Source organism: Danio rerio, chromosome 8 (genome assembly GCF_049306965.1).
Source record: "Danio rerio strain Tuebingen ecotype United States chromosome 8, GRCz12tu, whole genome shotgun sequence".
NCBI classification, from domain to species: Eukaryota; Metazoa; Chordata; class Actinopteri; order Cypriniformes; family Danionidae; genus Danio; species Danio rerio.
This window is the reverse complement of record NC_133183.1, coordinates 16,314,427-16,334,884: the sequence shown is the minus strand read 5'-3', so window position 1 is coordinate 16,334,884 and position 20,458 is coordinate 16,314,427. Positions and strand designations below refer to the sequence as shown.

General features: G+C 35.2%; 2 protein-coding genes across 32 annotated transcripts in view; both read left to right on the top strand.

Moving 5' to 3' along the window:
• The window catches only part of cep350 (centrosomal protein 350), a 49,915-nt gene extending 38,516 nt beyond the window's left edge, over nucleotides 1–11,399 (top strand). For all 31 annotated transcript variants that reach the window (XM_073910149.1, XM_073910145.1, XM_073910132.1 and 28 more), the window contains 10 exons: nucleotides 1,898–2,073; nucleotides 2,250–2,409; nucleotides 4,065–4,225; nucleotides 4,379–4,515; nucleotides 4,611–4,693; nucleotides 4,795–6,743; nucleotides 7,053–7,511; nucleotides 7,604–7,750; nucleotides 9,156–9,278; nucleotides 9,402–11,399. In XM_073910149.1, the coding sequence (XP_073766250.1) occupies nucleotides 1,898–2,073; nucleotides 2,250–2,409; nucleotides 4,065–4,225; nucleotides 4,379–4,515; nucleotides 4,611–4,693; nucleotides 4,795–6,743; nucleotides 7,053–7,511; nucleotides 7,604–7,750; nucleotides 9,156–9,278; nucleotides 9,402–9,563 (3,557 nt within the window). In that variant the 3' untranslated portion in view covers nucleotides 9,564–11,399. The remainder of the gene's footprint in view (nucleotides 1–1,897; nucleotides 2,074–2,249; nucleotides 2,410–4,064; nucleotides 4,226–4,378; nucleotides 4,516–4,610; nucleotides 4,694–4,794; nucleotides 6,744–7,052; nucleotides 7,512–7,603; nucleotides 7,751–9,155; nucleotides 9,279–9,401) is intronic.
• A 4,704-nt stretch (nucleotides 11,400–16,103) lies between these two features.
• qsox1 (quiescin Q6 sulfhydryl oxidase 1) overlaps nucleotides 16,104–20,458 on the top strand; it is a 51,988-nt gene continuing 47,633 nt past the window's right edge. Inside the window, exons 1-2 of the mRNA NM_001128364.1 lie at nucleotides 16,104–16,520; nucleotides 19,851–19,951. Of these exons, the coding sequence (NP_001121836.1) occupies nucleotides 16,232–16,520; nucleotides 19,851–19,951 (390 nt within the window). The 5' untranslated portion in view covers nucleotides 16,104–16,231. The remainder of the gene's footprint in view (nucleotides 16,521–19,850; nucleotides 19,952–20,458) is intronic.

The following is a 20,458-nucleotide window of genomic DNA, read 5'->3' as shown; positions in this document are numbered from 1 at the left end:
CATACAGTCCTGGAAAATTCATGGAATTTTGAGGCATTTTCCAGGCCTCAAAAAAAAAAGGTTTTGGAAATTTGTTTAACAAACATTTGTGTACTTGAATATATTTGAGATTATAATATTGGATAAATTTTAAATACAATTGCGATGTCCATGCCTTCATGTGACGTTCCCTGCATGGTGCAAAAAGCAACTTGCAGCTTCAACTTCGCCTCTGCTTAACTTGCTTTTACAATCTCTAACCAATCTCTAACTAAAGAGGTAAGATATAGTGGGTGCTAAAGGCTATTTTGTACTATTTGTTAAAACACAAGCCAACATTTCCATTTATTTTATTTATTTATTTAATTTTTAACAGATCAACAGTGGTACTGGTATCTCGTAACAAGTACAGAACTTTTTGTTAGTGATTCTAACAAATGCATACAAATGCTTCAAAAGCAAAGACAAAAATAAAAAGTGATTATAAAACAAATTTAGAAAGACAGTCACTGGGTACCCCTTAAGAAAAATCCAAAAGGAAAGCCAAATGTGCCAAAACACCTCAGATCTTTGATGGAAATCCTAGGTTTTTTTCTAGTGGTAGAAGTCTGGTTGCCACATACTCGGGTATCTGAGCAGTTGACCATATATATGTGTGTATGTATGTGTCAATGTCTATCTTGCATTTGAAACACAGCTGGGAACAATTGGGAAATATTCTATGGAGGCGAACTGGGGTTCAGATGGGGTTAGATAAATCCTGTGAATACATTTATAATTTTGTTCATGAACAGAAATTGAAGTCCTTTTGGGATAGATATTTGAGCAGGCAGATAGCCACTCCTCATCACTAAAAATAGACCCCAAATCCTTTTCCCATATCACCCTTAAAGAGACAAAGGTTGAAGGACCAATGTTAGACTGCAGTGTATATAATTCAACGGTCTTTCTTTTAAGCGTCCATGAAGAAAAAAGCAGTTTGTCTATTTCAGTAAAATAAAATTGGATATTACCTTCTTTTAACTGTAACTTTAAAAGGTGACAAATTTGCAGGAATTTACAAAAATCTTTACTGGGAAGACTAAATTTCTTTCTTCTCAAATGATTTATTTGGCCATCATCGAATAGGTAACACAATTCCGACAATCCTCTTGATCTCCAAGTCAAAAGTCCAATATTCTGTATTGCAGTGGGAAAATCAAGCATAATAGGTGACTTGGAACACAACTTATTTGGGATGGATAAACATTTCTTAACATCCTTCCACACCAAAGGAGTATTTGTTACTGTAAAAACACTTGTCAGATGTTGATTTTTTTGTACATTGAGTAAATGGTAGGGAGCATAAGACTCTAGGAAAGCATCTTGTAAATTCAATCCCAACCCATCGTGAATTGAATCTGTAAATAAACCAATTTACAAGCCAACATTTCTAAAAATTTTCACACAGACCGCAAGATACTTTCTAAAAAGTATTTTACATATAAATAAATAGAAACTACATAAATTATCTCATATTTTTTGATATGCTGTAATAAATTTGAACATGCTTTTTTTATATACACCACCTGTACATAGAGATTACTTGAAACATTATTTCATGAATATTTACCTAAAGTTTTGGAAAGGTCCTGAAATTTTAGTAGTAAAAATCAGTATGAACCCTGCAAGTGGTTAATTTTGGGCCATTCTGGTGAAATTCTTGATTTAATTGTCTGTTTGTATACTATAAAACAAATTAGTTTTTAACATTTTTGTCACGATTAAACTGAGTTTAGGAACTCTGCTTTACCTTGATTCTAACATCTAGCATTACAGTACTGCACAGCCTCTTCTGTCATATTATTAATGTCCCCTTTTAGCCTCTGTAAAGGTTTTCATTTTCGCTTACATCTTGTATGCATGTATGTTTTCACAGAAGCGGGCAGCGAAGATGACGACTCTGTGGCGTTGTCTGTGTCCAGCGTTCACACTGATTTGTCTGTTCCAGAGCAACTGGGCAGTCCGTCCTCAGATCGGCCTGTCTCTGAGCTCAACTCTGCTGTCGTCGATGCCCTTTATTCAGCCGAGTTTATTGCCACGGACAGCAAACAGGTAAAAATGGTCTTGCACAGAATGTAGTTTTGTAGATATGCTTATCTAAATTTGTAGATATACAAAGTTGTTTTCAATGTGCTTTGACATGACTCAGGGTGGATTGTAGCTCTCTGTGGTGTGTATGATTTTACATGTCCTGACCTTGAATCCCTCTTCCTGTGTGTGTGTTGCAGTCTCCTCCAGGGAAAGCCAGCCTCAGCTCTCTTCGACATTCAGACAGTAGCCGGCCTGGCACTGTCACTGGCACCAGCAGTTGCAGTAAGATGCAGGTGCACTCCGGCTCCAAGACCAGCGAGCCCCACACCAGCGATACTCATTCGGCCACTCCGTCTGGTAAGATCCTTCATTCTCCTATCAGATTTTAGAAGTTATCTGGATTGAGTTAAGATCTCTTTTCCTTTTAGGTTGCAACTTCTAGATTACACTACTTTGTTTTTTTTACATTTAGATCATAGTTCTATGGCTATGCCTGTTAGGCCTAATTATTTAGCAACAGTTTACCCTTTACATATTTACAAATAGGAGATGCAAAATGGAGGAGGAACCCTGTGGCAACAATATATAATGCTTGGTGTTCAGCTTTGGGTGTGCACTTCTCTTGATCAAACCACTTAGTCATGTTATTAAAGCACAGACAAGTCTACTTATTATGATGATCCATGAGAAATGGTGTCTTTGTTCCTTTTGTGGTTCAAATTGTTTAAATGTTTTAGTTGTGTACTTTTAATCCTTATGGAGACTGTAATATGTTTAATAATGTTTAATGCTACTGTGGTTTTACAAAGACAATAGTTGTATTTGTATGCACTCGTATGTTAAACCTATAATGCTTAATACGCTGGCGACATGCATGGTAATTTAAACATATTAAGGAGTTTTATTTGTGGTTTATTTTCTTTAAAAAAAAAAACAATTAGCACTTAGAGTTTTATAACCCATAACCCAGAATTCAGTTAGCATGTATGCACTTTAACCTGCACCTTAACCTCTTTTTAGTGCACATGTACAAGATGTAAAAGGAAATGTCCTTGCAGCAGATTTAAATTTGCATGTGCAGACCAAACAGGAAAATATATTTTGTAAAAGCCAAATGATGCAAGTTGATGGTAATCTCCACATATGAAAACATAGAATGAGAAGTCATAAAAACACTATGACATGAGATGATGATGATGATGATGATTATTATTATTATTATTATTATAAACTTTATTTTACCAGAAAAGACACGTTGAGATTAAAAATATCTTTTACTAGAGCGTCCTGGCCAAGATAGGCAGTATACTTGTCACATGGGTCTAACAGACAGCAAACAAGAAACAATTGACAGTTAACATGAATCACACATTGACAAAACAATTCAAAACATCTACAAGACTGTTTCAATTTCTAAATCATTTATACTCTTTTTAAAATCATTTAGTGAAATTAATTCTTTAAACTGCAACTTTGTTTGTAGATTATTCCATGCAAAAGTTGCTGCGTAAAAGCCTTTTTTCCCATCTCAATCCGCACTGTTAGGAACAGACAGTAAATTAATATCCTGTGACAGAAGGCCATAGCTAAGATCAGGTCTTTTCCAAATGTAATTCTGTAGATATGGGAGTAAATTTGTAAACAAGGATATGCCAATGCTTGTGCCTACGAATGGACAAAGCAGAACAACCTACTCTAATATACAGCACACAATGATGAATAAGGTATTTAAAATAATTTATAAATCTTAGTGCACCATGGTTAACAGTATCCAATGCATGCAGACTCTGAGATGAAGCATGCATATAGATAACATCTCATAGTCCAATTTCGAAATAAATGTTGCATTAACCAGCTTCTGTTTAGCATCAAAAAAGGCAGTTCTTAATTCTAAAATAGAATCCGATAACCTTAAAAAATAGGCATGTGAATGTGCACATTAATTGACAAAGTTTTAACATGCATTTCTTTGTAGAGATATTTTATAATATTTTTTTGTGTTCCTACCATAGAGACCACATCTGATCAGAGTGATATTGAGAGCCGCATTCACGCTCTCAAGGATGAGCTCCGCAAGCGCAAATCAGTGGTATACCAGCTAAAGAAGGAGCAAAAGAAAAGGCAAAAAGAGCGACTAAAGGCACAGGAAGCAAGTTTGCTGAAACAATTGGAGGTCAGCAACCTGCGCTTTACATATTCACTTGTTTCTGTGCAGCAATATTCTGATTATCTTAAAATGCTTGTTACTATATATTAATTTACTGTAATGAATCCTACTTAGTATTCTGTATGTTAATATTTGTTGCCGTTTCTGATTCTCTACTAGTCATATAATGACTTTATTCAGAAGACTAAGGCTGAGTTGAGTAAAGGGCCTGACGGCACTCCAGCTACTAAACCCCAGATTAAAACTCCCACGTCAGCCAGTGAAAAACCTCGAATAAAACCCCCTCCACTTCAGAGGTCAGCCTTGCCATTTAACACTCATTATTAATATACTCTCCAATCTGTTTCATGTCCTTGTATACTTACTATACCATGCACATTTACCTTTACAGACCAGAGACTAGCAAGAACTGGAAAATCGTCACAGAATCTGAGAAATCAGAGATTGTTCCCTCTGAGACATCAGGAGATAAAGGTGAAATACCTTTTAGACCAAAACACAAGAATATTGAAATTGAGAATATTGCTCAAGTATACATTGTTTTAATTCTGCATGTTGTTTGGTTATGTTTGTAGATGATGTTGCACCATCAGGACTTCAAAAGTATTCATCAGAACATGATGACATTTCCTCAGATGAAGATCCTCCTACAGTCACTCCAACCCCAATTATGGGAAGTCCAGAACATATGGATGTTTTGAGGAGCTTCCATAGTTCAGATCGTCTGAGCCACCGGTCAAATGATGCCTCCTTGGTCAAAGAGCATTCTGCCAAGCCAGAGGACACTGACTTCCTTTCAGGAGAAGAGAGTGTGGTTTCTAGCCTCAAGTCAGGTGTTATGGAGGAACTGGAATATGCCAATTCAGAAGGGTCTGAGAATGACCCATCTGACCAGCACTCTCATCCTCTTCTTAACCTGGATCTTGGGCTTCAGATGCCATCTCTGAAGGATGTGAATGCTAAATCTGACAAGGAAAGATTGTCTGAGAAGGATACTGCTGACAAGCCAGCATTTCAAGACTCTGCTGATGTTGGAGAAAGCATGAGATTAACTGAATCAAATTTGTCTCCTGTAGAGGTGTCCAAACATATAGACTACCCTTCAGCTAGGAAGACCATTTCAGTCATAGATCATTCCTATACTTCTGACTTCTCATTAGCCAAGAGGGAGGATTCCACAAGGATGAAAAAAACCCAGTCACCCACAGGCGATGGCTATAATGATGACTTTGAGTCTTCCTTTGAGTCATCATTAAACCATGAATCAAAGCCAACATCACCTACTGCTCCACAGCCCAAAGAAAAATCTTTTAAGTCTCCAATCTACAGTAGTGAGGAGGAAATTGAAGAAGAACTAAGCGTCCAATCTGGAAGTACCAATGGCAACTTCCAAACTGAAAGTCGACCAGACCTCAATAGCCTTGGAAGAGGCTCTAAAGACGTCATCGGCCCTTCACCACAGCCACAAGTGCCAATCTTGCCAATAAAGGACGAATTGCCAAGCTTCTGCATTGGAGACAGGGTTTTAGTGAGTAACGTACAACCAGGGACACTGAGATTCAAAGGACAAACTAACTTTGCCAATGGATTCTGGGCTGGGGTTGAACTGGACAACCCTGAGGGAAGTAACAATGGAACTTACGATGGAGTGGCGTACTTTGAGTGCCGGGAAAAACATGGTATATTTGCCCCGCCAGACAAGATTTCACGTCTTCCAGAGAAGTTTGAGGCCAGTGCAGATACAGAGGATGACGATTCTTCGTGTGATGACCAGCCAAACAGAGAAAACAAAGCCTCTGAGGAGCAGTTGGAAAAAAGAAATCTGCTAAACAAAATAAAAGAAGAAAAATCTGACCTAGATTTATATCCTGAGGCCAGAGAGCCTTTGCGTGAGCAAGGCAAGCCATTGGAACTCAACATCAAGCAGCTTTCTACTGGGCAAAGCACCTTTATTAAATCTCAGCATAACCTGGATTTTAACGATATTGACTGCAATATCATTAACGAGTGTGACAAAGGTCCGCACACAGTGCCTAACGGCGGAGACAGGGACATTATTCTCAAACTCGAGGATGCATCTGTTGATAACGCTGTGCCATTGCTCAATAATTTGGATAAAGGTACATCTAAAAAACAAAAGCAGGAAGACGAACCACCAGCAGTCATTTTGGACCTCTTGTTAGAGGGGGAGAAATCCAGAGTTGATGGTCTTCAGAAATCTACTGATATTTCAATTGAGGAGGCCAGTCTAGATAACAAAAGAGCTTTGACTACTCTTGCAGATAAACTTGTGGAAAACTTCTTAAGTGATGCAGTGAAGCAATTTCAGAAGATCAAAAAAGACAAAGAGGAGAAGTTATCTGCTGCTAATCAATTGAAACGAGACTTCATCAATGAAGATGATGGACTTAGAAGCAACAACTTCAAGAGCAGGACTGCGTCCAAAACAAAGACCGACACCTTTCGCACCTTCTTCGATGATGACCAAGAAGAACTTTCATCTCCAGAGCATTGCAACAGACCAGTAAGTGATTTTGATCAATCTGAAGTGTCTATACTGGTAGATTAAAGTGAAACCAGTTTTTAAAGTTATTTGTTGAAAACAGGTAAATGATTTACCCAACATGCTGATAACATTACTGATGTGAAATGCTTAAGTTGACATTTCCAGCTGTATTGACAGAGATCCAGAGACTGATGTTACCTTGGAACATGTTTTAGGCCTGCAGTGTGTTGCAAAATTCAAACAGAGCATGTAAAGTTAATTTAGATTTTCTCTTGATGAGTTGTAAGGAGGTGATTTTGATGATTGTTTGCTATGCCTCTTCAACAGGAGAGCCCTGTCCTGGGTACGAGTGGACAGGAAGAGCTAGTTAAACGTCTAGCTGAGCTAGAGCTTAGCCGTGAGCTCTTCGATGTCCTTGGTGATGAGCAGGACTGGTTCGATGAGGACTTTGGTCTCAGTTCACGGAAAGAGCAACAGAAGCAAAAACGTCAACAACAGCAAGATGGGATTTCTAGCTCAGGGGAACAGGTCAAAACACCGCCCAGGCCTGAACTTCCTGTACAACTGAAGCAACCAGAGGAGCCTGCCATGATTGTTCCTCACACTGTCCAGGAGGTGGAGAAACTGGCCATCGCTGCTATTCAGGAGATCTGGGAGAGCTGCAAACTGGGTCACGGTAGACCCAGTCTGATTGGAGTACCCAAGCCTCAACCCTCAAATTGTTTCCTGGAAGGAGACGCCAAAGCCAGTGACCTAGAGGCTCAGTGCCAACGAAGCTACAAACTGGTAGGGATCGGAATGCAGTCATTTAGGTGTTTGTTTAACCTTGCCGTTCCCGGAATATAGGTGAAAATGTTTGCTGTTGTATTTATTTGCAGACCGTGTTTGATTTATCGTGGGAGGTCATTCAAGACATCTATGCAGAAGATCCAAAACTTGATCAGCCACAATGGATGAAGCCACGTCGCCTTAATTCAACCTACTTCCATCGAGTGAAATGCCCTAATAACAAAACAACTGTCCAGGTATGGAAGTTGTAAATACTGCTTTCAGGACAATGGCATGTAGTAATTAAAGTAAAATCTAAATGAAATCTAACAATGTGTAGACCATGTATACCGTTAAAAGTGTTACATTATGCCATTATCTTTATTACTTTTTTAGTATTTTTTGTTTTTTTATCCGTAACGTTAGATTATATATTTTATAAATAAAATGTTTATAAGGACTAGTATTAACTAATTCTGTGAATGGAAAAAAGTTGGTTTGTTAGCGAAACACATGAAATCATGCTAGATCTGTTGTGTTTTCTGATAGAGTTCAACAGTGCGTTTATCATCTCTTCATAGTTTCAGGCCGCTCTCGGAAAACATTCTCATTCAAAGTTATTAAAACTCTTTTTTTTTTTTTTTTTGGAAGGAAATGCTCAATGCAAATGGTCAAAGCGATTCAATGAATTATGCTACGCTAAGTTAATAGGTACCCCGCCAGAACAAGAAATTGGCTGAATGGTTTCAAAAGTCAACTGCTTAATACTTGGATACTTGTAAAATAAGCCTTTTCCCTAAAAAGTGTGTGTTATTTTTTTCCTAACCTAACACTTTAGTTTAAATTCCAGTTCTCACTATTAACTAAGGACTTTATGTACTTATGTTGTCAAAATCCTACCCAGTATCTAAACTCAACTACTACTTTAACAACAACAAGGTTTGTCTGAGCTCAGGTCAACCATGGCTCATTATTATAAGCATATAATATTATGATGGAATGTCAACGCTGTGTATTAAAAACATGGTAGTTTCTTTGTTCTCATTCTCCTGCTTGTGTATGCGTGAGTAACTTTTCTCTGTAAACCAATGGTATTCAGCTCCATGTCTAGCTCCGCCTTTTGGCACCCTTTTGTTGTGCTAGGTACCCTTTGCAAAGGGTACCCAAAAATTGGTATGGTACGGTTTGCTTTTTCGGTACCTTTAGACAGTGGAAACGGCCAAAAAGTGACCGTTACCATACCACTCAGTGTAAACGGGCTATTAATGGTTTGATAATGGCAAGAATTGCCCTTAAAATACAGTATGACCATGGTTAAAGATGAAGTGTTTTCAGAAGTCAAGCAATAAACTGTAATACTGCTTTAAAACGCTATCATATATTAATCCGGGCTTTACAGAAATCTCTTAATAAAATGTCATCCAATATAACAGTTGTTTATACAGCAAAACATATTTAATATTTTAGTCATTTAAACTGTAGGAATTTATTATAATTCTTTTATTTAAATTTATTATATTATTACTATATATTTTCATATTCACATATTATGCTGAATGACTTTTTCCCATATTTTGACTGATTATTTGCAGCTTTTGATGATATTTATATACATATGCATATTTTTAAGTATTTTTTGAAAAAGGTTTTTGTTTATTTCAGGAATTTGTCACCACTGAGGTCTTGAAATTGTGTGGTCTAAAGAAAGAGCAGAACCAGAAAACAGACTGGCAAAAAATGATCAAATTTGGACGGAAAAAGCGAGACCGAGTAGACCACATCCTAGTAAGTGAACTTCACATTATTATCTTCATCCATAACATTGAGTATTTCCATTTTTGTCCTCCTGATAGTATGCAGTTTAGGCTTACTAAATGCATAATTCCACAATCCCTCTTCCTCTTCTAGGTCCAGGAGTTGCATGAAGAGGAATCCCAGTGGGTCAACTATGATGAGGATGAACTTTTTGTAAAGATGCAGCTAGCTGATGGGATTTTTGATGCCTTGCTAAAAGACACCGCTGACGTTCTGACCCAAATCCAAGAGAAGAAATTTAAAACAACTCTTTGATGATGCTCTTGTTTGTACAGAAAAAATGTTTTAGGTACTTTCTGATTTAAAAAAAAAAAAAAAAAAAAAAGAGAGGTTTCATTGTTGGCATAAAGGACATTCAGTGCGGAGTTCTCTTTGAGTCTACATGTGCTGTCCACGACCTGTTGTGGGTTCAGGATTCAAGGCCATAACACCTTGCCTAGAAGTCTGACCTGTCGTGGAGATACCTGTTCCGGGAAGTCTAATGAACTCTCCTCTTATGTGGTGTAAATTGTAGCAGATGTTTGGGTGTAGATTCCCCATACTGCGTCTGTTTATCATTGCTGCTAAAACTGGCTCAAGTCTTACGATTAAAATACAAATGAGTCAGATCAAATCGGAACAGACCTGAAGACTCACCGAGTATTTTTAATTACATTGTATCATAATGTTTTTTTCTTCCTTTAATTCTATTAACTTATTTTTAAAAAAGTAACCTTTGAATTTGAAAGTAACATTGGAAAGTGTTTAAAGAAAAGAGATTATTTTACCATTGACGTGATTGATTTATTGCAGAACTAAGCACAATATGTACAATCTGAATGTTTAAATGGCAATACATTGTAAAGGGATCTGATGCAAGATAACGTTGAAAACGTGTAAATGATATTTATCTCTGCTTTTTGAAGCAGCAACAACAACAAAACTGTTCTCGTGGTGGTTTTGCTCGTTCAAACAGTTTTATTGGTGACTACAAATTGCCAAAAGATTGAATTTGAAATAACTGTGCTAAATGCAGGCATGCTGGGTTCTAGCCTTAACATTTGCCTTTTACCCCATTCATTTTAAGTGCCTCCGTTGTTATGTTTGCTCTTGCACGAGCAACTTTTCCCCAGCCTTCATTTGTGTTGTGATGGTCCCTTTTTTTGGCTTTAATCTTGTCTTAACTTATTACTCCGTAGCTGGACAAACCTCTAATACTGTAACAGATGTACATTTCTGCCTTATTTTGTGTGTTTACCCATCATAAGAACCTTTTTAAATGAAAGATGAATGGCAATGTTACGCTATCACTAGCACAATGTTTGTTTACTTTTAAAAGAGGCGTTTTATATACTCATTATGTACCTTTTAAGGGCTCAGCACGTCCATCTTGTCTTCATGACCGCGTTCTGTTAATATACATGAATACTGTGATGTACATGCATAAATCTGGGTTCATAAGAAACGTATAATGTATTAGATGTTTATTTCGCTGGAACAAGCCCTTCCTCACCATCTCTTGAAGCTATATACTTCCTGCATTGTGAGGTTAGATCTAGAGTATTGTGCCGTGTCAGTGCGTTAAACTTCATCTATGCAGCAATAGAGTCTCTGATACCCTAGCATCAGTTGCTCATTCAATTGCATGTCAAATTCTGTAGGTAACGGAGATCTCTACCTCGTTCAGAGAACAGGCTACTATTAAATAGTCTTTCTGGTTTCTAATATGTTTCAACTTTCATTAACTATAGGCGGTAACTCTCTGCCTTGGATTGGGGGGGTGGGATATTAGGATTTGTGTGGCACAAATGGTTTGATAATCAGTTTCTACTTTCAAATTGGTAGGCCGTAGAAATGTTTTGCATCCAGTATGTGTCTGTAATATTTATATTAATAATGTACTGTGAGTGACAGAGGTGCACTTGAAGACTTGTAAATTGTTTCACCCAATGTAAATAGAGTCGATGCCTACATCTCCTGTGAGTGGACTCATGGAAGATTGCTGTGAAAACGGACGTGGTTCCTTCTGCTTCCATGTACATATTATAGATATATTTGTTAACTCAACTGATCCTTTGGAAATTGTAAATAAAGATCTCATCATTTCTCAGTTATTCGATTTGCTGTGGATTCATTAGACAAAACCTTGTGGTATACACGACCTGGCAAAAGTTTTGTCGCGCATTCAAGTTTTAGGAACAGCAAACAATAACTTGACTTTTAGTCATTTGCTATCAGAAGTGGCTTAAATGAAAAGCAAAGGCCTCTAAGTGATGCTTGTTTTACTAAAATAAAATATAATCATGCCTTGATTTTTTATTATTTATTAGGACAGTAAGGTCTGACGTTGCTTAGACAAAAGTCTTGTCTCTTAACAGAAATAATGTACAGTATATAGAATATAAAGTCATGGTGCAGTGGAAGAAGAATTATTATAGTGTATGACTCCCATGAGCTTGGAGGACTGCATCAATGCATCTCTGCAATGACTCAACCTATTAATAAAGTCATCTAGAATGGCAAAGAAAGCGTTTTTGCAGGATCCCCAGAGTTCAAGATTATTTGTATTCATCTTCAATGCCTCCTCCATCTTACCCCAGACATGCTCATAATGTTGACTATTGGTGACTGGGTTGGCCAATTCTGGAGCACCTTGACCTTCTTTGCTTTCAGGAACTTTGATGTGGAGGCTGAAGTATGAGAAGGAGCCCTATCCTGCTGAAGAATTTGCCCTCTCCTGTGGTTTGTAATGTAATGGGCAGCACAAATGTCTTGATACCTCAGGCTGTTGATGTTGCCATCCACTCAGCAGATCTCTCGCACGCCCCCATACTGAATGTAACCTCAAACCATGAGTTTTCTTTCACCAAACTTGACTGATTTCTATGAGAATCTTGGGTCCATGCAGGTTCCAGTAGGTCTTCTGCAGTATTAGTGATGATTGGGATGCAGTTCAACAAATGATTCATCCGAAAAATCGACCTTCTGCCACTTTTCCAAATGATCAGGTCAATTTATTATTTGTTGGTCTTACAACTGGGAACGACGACAAGACTTTTGTCAGGTACTGTATATTGATAGGGACCAGTTAGGTTTAGAATTTAATTTAATTTTAAGTACAGTAATAAAGGAAATTCTTGATGAGAAGAAATCATTTACAAATATTTGCAAACTATATTTTTAAATGTGCACACATTCTAATTTTATGCATATGTTGAAAAACATTTGTCTTATTCAGTTTTGAGTCGCATAACTTACCATGTTTAAAATAAAAAAAATTCATCAAAAATGTTGATAAGTGAAACATCTGGATCTGGAACTAGAGAAAATCATTCAAACTAGGGCTGCACGATGGTTTCAGCATTAATATCACAATGTGATCAATAGCAATAGTCACTTTGCTGGATATGCAATGTTGAGTCTTTTTTTAAATGATCCTTTTCATGTGTTTTAAGGCCTGTGACTGCGCTGAAAAAAGTTTGAGCTTCAATTGAGTTCCACATTTATTCATGTAGTTTCAACACAACTGGATCAATTAACTTGGCAAATTTAAGTGGATTGAACTTAAAACAAGTTGTGTTCTTTCTGCTCATTTGCATAAGTAGTTAAAAACATTGGATTGTGTATAATTGTTTTGAAAGCATTCAGGCATTAGAAATTGTGTGTTTTTATTTATTTATTATTTTTTTAAATAAAAAAATTCATAAAAAGTTTTAATAAGTGTGTATTAGTCGATAAAATATCTTTCCTTTCTCTTCTGTTTCTATCTTTTCGCTATACTTTAATCTTACCTCTCTTTTAAGTAAACCATTTATTGGTCAGGCTGGACATTTTAGGGGAAAAAATTACACTTTTTTTTTTTTTTTTTTTTGTTTTTTTTTTTTTTTTTTAGTAGGGATAGTTCACCCTGAAAATGAAAATGTACTCTCCCTCAAGTGCTTCTAAACGCTTATAGGTGTCTTTCTTTTATTAAACAAATAAGAAGATATTTCAAAGACTGGTAAACACTGACATGCGTAATAGGAAAAACAAATGAAGTCAATATTAATAGGATGTTTAAAATATCTTCTTTTGTGTTTAACAGAAGATAAAAAGTCAAACATGTTTGGAACAAATAAAGGTTGAGTAAATGACAGAGTTTTGGGTTAGATAACATCAATTTTACACCAAAGCCTCTGTATAACATTTATAAAATATCAGTTTCACTCTGTAAAAATGATCCAAGGCCTCCTTCAGTATCAACTCTGAATTAAAGTTTGAGTAGGTGGAATGTGCACTGAAACTTTGGACAAGAGGCACAAAATGTCAATATTTGAGCAAAGTGTGATCCTGCCCGAATGGATCAAGATGTCAATACAGGCCCAGAGGAATGACAAAACTATACTGACTAACTGAAGTCTGATAACCAAACCCAGAGACACAGTGCTCAGTGTATATAAATACACCCCTCACAAATCTCTCTTTTAAATTCATATTTGTATTAGGAAGCTATACAATATTATATGTGTGCATATACAATAGATTAGTCAGTACTGAAGCCAAATCTGGAGCTTATTTTACAAAATAACATAAAATAATGGTTCAAAAAATAGTACACCCAAATGTATATGTCATAGAAAAATATTAAATACAAATTTTAAAAGGAAAAATCAAGAGAAACAAAAAAATTTAGTTGAAATTTTCTAGGTTGAAATTTGTTTTTACAAAATTCAGCTTAAATTTAATTGTATGATCTTTCAATTTCTAAATATGTTTGGTGACCAAAATATTATTTTAATAAATATATCTGTTTAATAAATCTGTTTCATTACCTATAATCACTGAGAAATTGATAAAAATATAAATTTTGAAAATGGGGTGTGCTCAATTATGCTGAGCACTGAATACATGAACTTTTTAACAAATAAATATTATTTAAGTTAAATTCTTAATATTCTTATATTTTTTTTCATCCAACTCTTATCTGTTATCTTACTCTTATAATATTTTTATTAATATTAATATTTAATATTTTATTAATATAATATATATATATATATATATATATATATATATATATATATATATATATATATATATATATATATATATATATATATATATATAATTTGTAAAAAATGTATTATTATTTTTTTACAAATTATAAAAAAAAATTCTTCACAAAGTCTCTTTATTTACTTAAGGAAATCTAAGGAAATGCCACAAAATTAATTTTGAAAGAAGAAATGAGAGAATGGCTAATATATATATATATATGTATGTATGTATGTATATATATGTATATATATATATATATATATATATATATATATATATATATATATATATATATATATATATATGTATGTATATATATGTATATATATATATATATATATATATATATATATATATATATATATATATATATGTATATATATATACACACACACACACACACATACATACATACATACATTTATATATATATATATATATATATATATATATATATTTTTTTTTTTTTTTTTTTTTTTTTTTTACTTATCAATAATTAATAATGTACAGTTGTTTTTTTAGAGTGAATTTTTGATTGAAACATCTGGATCTGAAACTAGAGAAAATCATTCAAACTAGGGCTGCATGATAGTTTCAGAATTAATATCACAATGTGATCATTAGCAATAATCACTTTGCAGGATATGCAATGTTGAGTCTTTTTTAAATGATCATTTTCATGTGTTTTAAGGCCTGTGACTGCGCTGAAAAAAAGTTTGAGCTTGAATTGATTTCCACAAAATTTATTCATGTTGTTTCAACACAAATGGATCAAGTTAACTTGCAAATTTAAGTGGATTGAACTTAAAACAAGCTGTGTTCTTTCTGCTCATTTGCATAAGTAGTTAAAAAACTTGGATTGTGTATAATGGTTTTAAAAGCATTCAGGCATTAGAAATTGTGTATTTTTATTAATCAATTTTTGTACCTGACAAGGAAAATGATACAAAAATAGTTTCTTTCAATTATATCTTTTTAAATTTTGTATTTATCTATGCTTGTAGATGATTGCAGATGCACTTCTCTACGGAATTATTTGAATCAGTCTAAAATTAGTAATTCTTTCCAAATAGAGACAATCAAGTCATCTGGTGAAATTTCATTCACACTGCAATGTATATCGTAAAATAAATAAATAATTTTTCCAATATCGTGAAGCCCCAATTCAAACGTAGCTGATAAAAAAAAAATGATTTAATATATGATTTTAAAAAAAAAAAAATAAAAAATAAAAAAAAAAAAATATATATATATATATATATATATATATATATATATATATATATATATATATATATATATATATATATATAATAAACTTGACACAAACAATGGACAAATTAGTCAGTATGATGAACCACGATAATCATCCATTTTTTGATACAGTACAAGCATGTGCAAGCTCTTTTAGTGCAAGATTAATTCAACAATTACAGAGAAAAGATACAGGAAATCATTTTTACCAACAGTGACCAAAGATTTTAGTAGATTTATTATGCTGAGTTTTAATAGTTATAAGACATGGACAAGTGTTTACTCGTTGTAAGGAATGAATGTAATTTTTTGATTATTGTTTTTATATATGTCACTTATTTTATCTACTTTAGTATGGGGAGCTCAGCTGTGACGTGAATTTCCCTTTGGAATTATTAAAGTCTAACAAGCAAGCAAACAAACAAACAAAAAGAAAATACGTAACTTAGAATTTTTGTTTAGTTTTAACGAAGACAAACGTTCTCGAACTTACCATATATCCGAGAGTTGTAAGGGATCATGCTACTGATGTGTTCTGCTGAGGGAGGGAGAGTTTAGTGGGAGGGAGCTGAAAGTGTGACCAGCCGCAGTAAACTTTCTAACAGTTATCACTTTCTAATAGAGTTAGTTTAGTTTAGCAGAAATAAGGGAAGATGGCGCGGCGAGGCTGCGGTGCCACGTCTTGTTACACGACAAAAACCAAGTTAAACTCATTTTACTCTTTCCTGTGCGCTTTTATCACTTGTGTAAGTCTTTGTCCTGTACTCTGTGAAGCCGGGCTGTACACGGCGTCGGATCAGGTTATTGTTTTAACACCGGAGAACGTAGACTCGACGCTGTTTAACAACACCGCGGCTCTTCTCGTGGAGTTTTACGCGACCTGGTGCGGACACTGTATCGCTTTCTCACCCGTCTGGAAAAGCCTTGCCAGAGATATTAAAGGTTAGTGTTTATCAATACGACGAAGACACACAGTTACCAGCTGTTTGTTGTGTCCTGCATCATCAACAGTGGGGTACTTTTTCCGTTACATTTACATTTACCATGGTAACCAAAGTTAGTGTTATTGTTTCTTCATTAAAACTGTGGTAGCCCATAGCAATTGACACAAGTTTTCACAAAATTAATAGCCTAACGTACATGACAGCTTCTACAAGGTTTAAATTATATTTTGAGTTCTATACAATAGCTTTCAGCAACTTCAACCCACAACACACACAGACTTGATGTGAACTTGCATTAGTTTATTGACAAATTTGGTAAAATTACCATTGCAAAGGTGGCATATTTCCTTAGTGCAATTTTCATTAGGCGTTTGCTGCTTAAAGGTGACATTATTATTTTAATCTTGTGGTTCAGAGCAGGCATAAGCTATGTGGCATAATTGTGACATTGGATTTTAAGCAGACTCATTGCAGCCTTAACTGTGTAAAGACACCTTCAGTATGATTAGTGGACAATGGACAGGTGCAAACCTCATTTAATTGAAGGACATCTATGAAGAAAATCATCTTTTGTAAGCTGTTGGACAGAACTGTGTGCATAGTGTGTCCACAGTCATATTGGAGTGATATGAAGACAATAAGTCTCTCTTTTTTAATTTTCTGACGTTAAAATAGGATCCAAATCCCTCCCACTTTGAGGCAGATCGCAATGAGCGCTTTTTCTGCCCACCAATTTGATTGACAGCTGTGTATTAACATGTCTCCATAGTAATGCATATAATCATATCAACAACACAGGGCGTGCACAAAACCACCAGTATTAAAAGATCTGTTCAGCTCTCTGTGATAATCAGTTATCATCAAATGTGATCAAGAATGAGTTTCACAAGTTTAAAACGTTTTTAAAACGAAAGTTTAAAGCGATTTTTACCATCTTTATCATCACAGCCGCATGTCAGAACAATTATAAAAAAAGACTCTTCAAGCCCGGTTTGTGGACGTTAAATCAGGTTTATTTTGTACATTAACATGACATATCCATACAACAGTGGATTTTAACATGTATCCTGTCACATTTGCCGTGCAAAAACAGTGCAAAGTTAAACGCGTGTGTGCGTCTGCTGTCTTTGTGTGTGCACATGAAATTTGTAACAGCATTGTGTGTGACTCATAGCCGCAGAAAGGCTTGAGTTAACTCTACAACAAATACATAAAATAATCATTGGAAAAGTTGAGATCTGCTTCTACTTCATGTCTGTCACTGTGCTGTTTATCGGACGCAGCCGAGGTGGAGATTGAGGCACACTCTGACAGGCACATGGGAACGGTGGGTGGGGAGAACCAGCATTAAAGGCACAGGCAACAAAAACAGCTACATTATGTTCAAAGCAGAAAAATTCAATATTCTGAAATGAATAATAAATAATCTGATGGGCGTTTTGAGCTGAAACTTTACAGACACATTCTGTAGACACAAAAGACTAATCCTAAATCTTGAAAAAAGGGGTAAATAGGTGCCCTTTAAAGCATCATTGTTCTTCATAATCAGTTCTGTGTACAGAAATTAAAGCCTCGCCTTCTTGAATCATCTAAGCCTCTATTGTCAAAGTATACATCTCACACAAACAATTTAAAGGGTTGTTTCACCCAAAAATGAAGGTTTTGTTCTGTAATTACTCATCCTCATGTCGGTCTGAGACCTTCGTTCATCTTCAGAACACAAATTAAGATATCATAGATAAAATCCGAGAGCTTCCCCATCCTCCATCGACCCCAACAATTCAGAGGTTTTCAAAGTACCAGAAACAGTCAAAACATTTCATGGGACTTCAGTGGTTATATGAAGCTTCATGAACACTTTTGTGTGCCAATAAACTGTAAAAATTACTTTGGAAATATTGAAAAACTGTAAATATAACTGTTTACCTTTATCTTCTTCATTTACTATGGGTAGTACGATGTATTTAAGTCACTAGAGTCACTGTATTGCTAATAGGAAATGCGCACCCTGACCTGATGTGGAAGACATAGATGAAGAAAGTAATTGTTGCATTTTTTGACGAATATTCAAAGTACCATGGTAAACAATATAGGGAGCATATCACAAGTTGTCACTGAACAATATGTGAATATAGGCTACAACAAATTTTACTTCAATTTGGATTTCATCTAAAATATCTTAATTTGTGTTTTGATGATGTACGATGTCCCAGTTGATTGAAATGACATGAGGGTGAGTAATTAATAACCAAGTTTTAATTTTTGGGTGACCCAATACTTAAATGCTGCTCAGAGGTGGCATACATTTACAAAACTAAGCTGTCCATTTACCTTGAACTTTAAGCAGGCACAGAGCAGCCCTAAATCTTTGAATTTGATTACAATGTAAATCAAAGCTGCATAAAAGCGTAGACTAAACTATGCATGATCTAGACACCTCAGCCTCTAGAATCAAAGTATGCATTTCTAATTGCTTTGTTAATATATTTATGACACCAATCTGAGCAGCATTAGCTAGTCTTTCCGAAGACAGCTAAATGTCACTTCATAATTGTTTATGTGTCGCCTTTACAGTGTAAATTTCTCATAGGTCTCAAAATAAACCATATGTAATTAACCACAAAGTAGTGGCAAAGGTGGCACTTCTCAGGTTAGCCGGTTTAATTCTGCTCAGAGTGGAATGATTTATACACAGCAATTACAACTGTTTATTGTTACAATGGAGTTGAGGTGAGTCTGAACAGGCAAAACATTTACCTTACACTGGATTTTGAGCAGGCACAAAGCCGTAAGTGTGTAAAGACGCTCCTAGTCAGCTTTTTACCTATTAAGCATGCTTAATGATCTACTGAGCTGTCTATTTCACTCTTTACGGGGCTCCTTCTGAAATGTAGGTTACTCATTTAGGTTATCAAACACCACCACATTAAAGGGCATGCATATGTTTTCTACATATGTTGCTCTAGATTTGAGGTTTTGAAGATGTAGGTTGACTTTTCATCAAAAAAAGCTTTGTTGCTGAGTCTTTAGACACCTGGAAGTCCCCTTTGCCAAAGGTTATTGGAGCAAATGTTGTGATTGTGAATGCAAGGTTGATTAGAAACAAACTTTAGCTTGTTCATATTGAACCAGACGCTCTTTGACATGGCAGTGACAATTTACAGACAGACGTGATGTTTTTGTTTTGCCAGACAAACAGCGCCTTTAAACTTGACATGTCATTTCATTGGCTTTTTAAAACCATGATGCCGAAATTGATTTGCACAAACACTGTTGACCCCATTCAGGTCATTGATTCAGTTTCGTAACTGTTTTGTTGCTGATTTAGAATGGAAGCCTGCTGTGGATCTGGCTGCTATCGATTGTGCTAATGAAAGCAACAGAAAAGTGTGCACCAATTTTGGCATCACCGGATATCCGTCTATTAAGGTAGGGTGTCTTATTTAAAAACTGTGCAACTCTATCTGTTGTTTTGGTTGTTTATAGTTCACATTTTAACATTTGTTGTCCTGTATTAACACCCACAAGTGTTTTGAATGTTTCTTTGTTATTATAGATTCTGATTAAGGGAACAGGTCATCCATAAATTAAAGTTCTGTTCACAAACCTGAGTTTCGAAAAAACAAAAAACAATTGAACAAAAACAAAATGATAAAACCGGTAATTATTAACTTGCTTAGTATTTATTTTTTCTTCTTTGAAAATCAATGGTTGCTGGCTTCAAAATGTCTCATTTTGAGTCAACAGAGAAAGGAAACTCATAAAGGTTTGGAGGTTGAGTAAATAAGAGTACATTTTCATTTTTAGGTGAATTATCCCTTTATGATACGGAGACTCCCCCTCCTAAGAAGCAAACCATGTTTCCCTTTATGAATTAATTAGTTTTGATATAAAAAGGGTTCGTAACAAAGTCACATATTTTACAAAAAGCTGAAG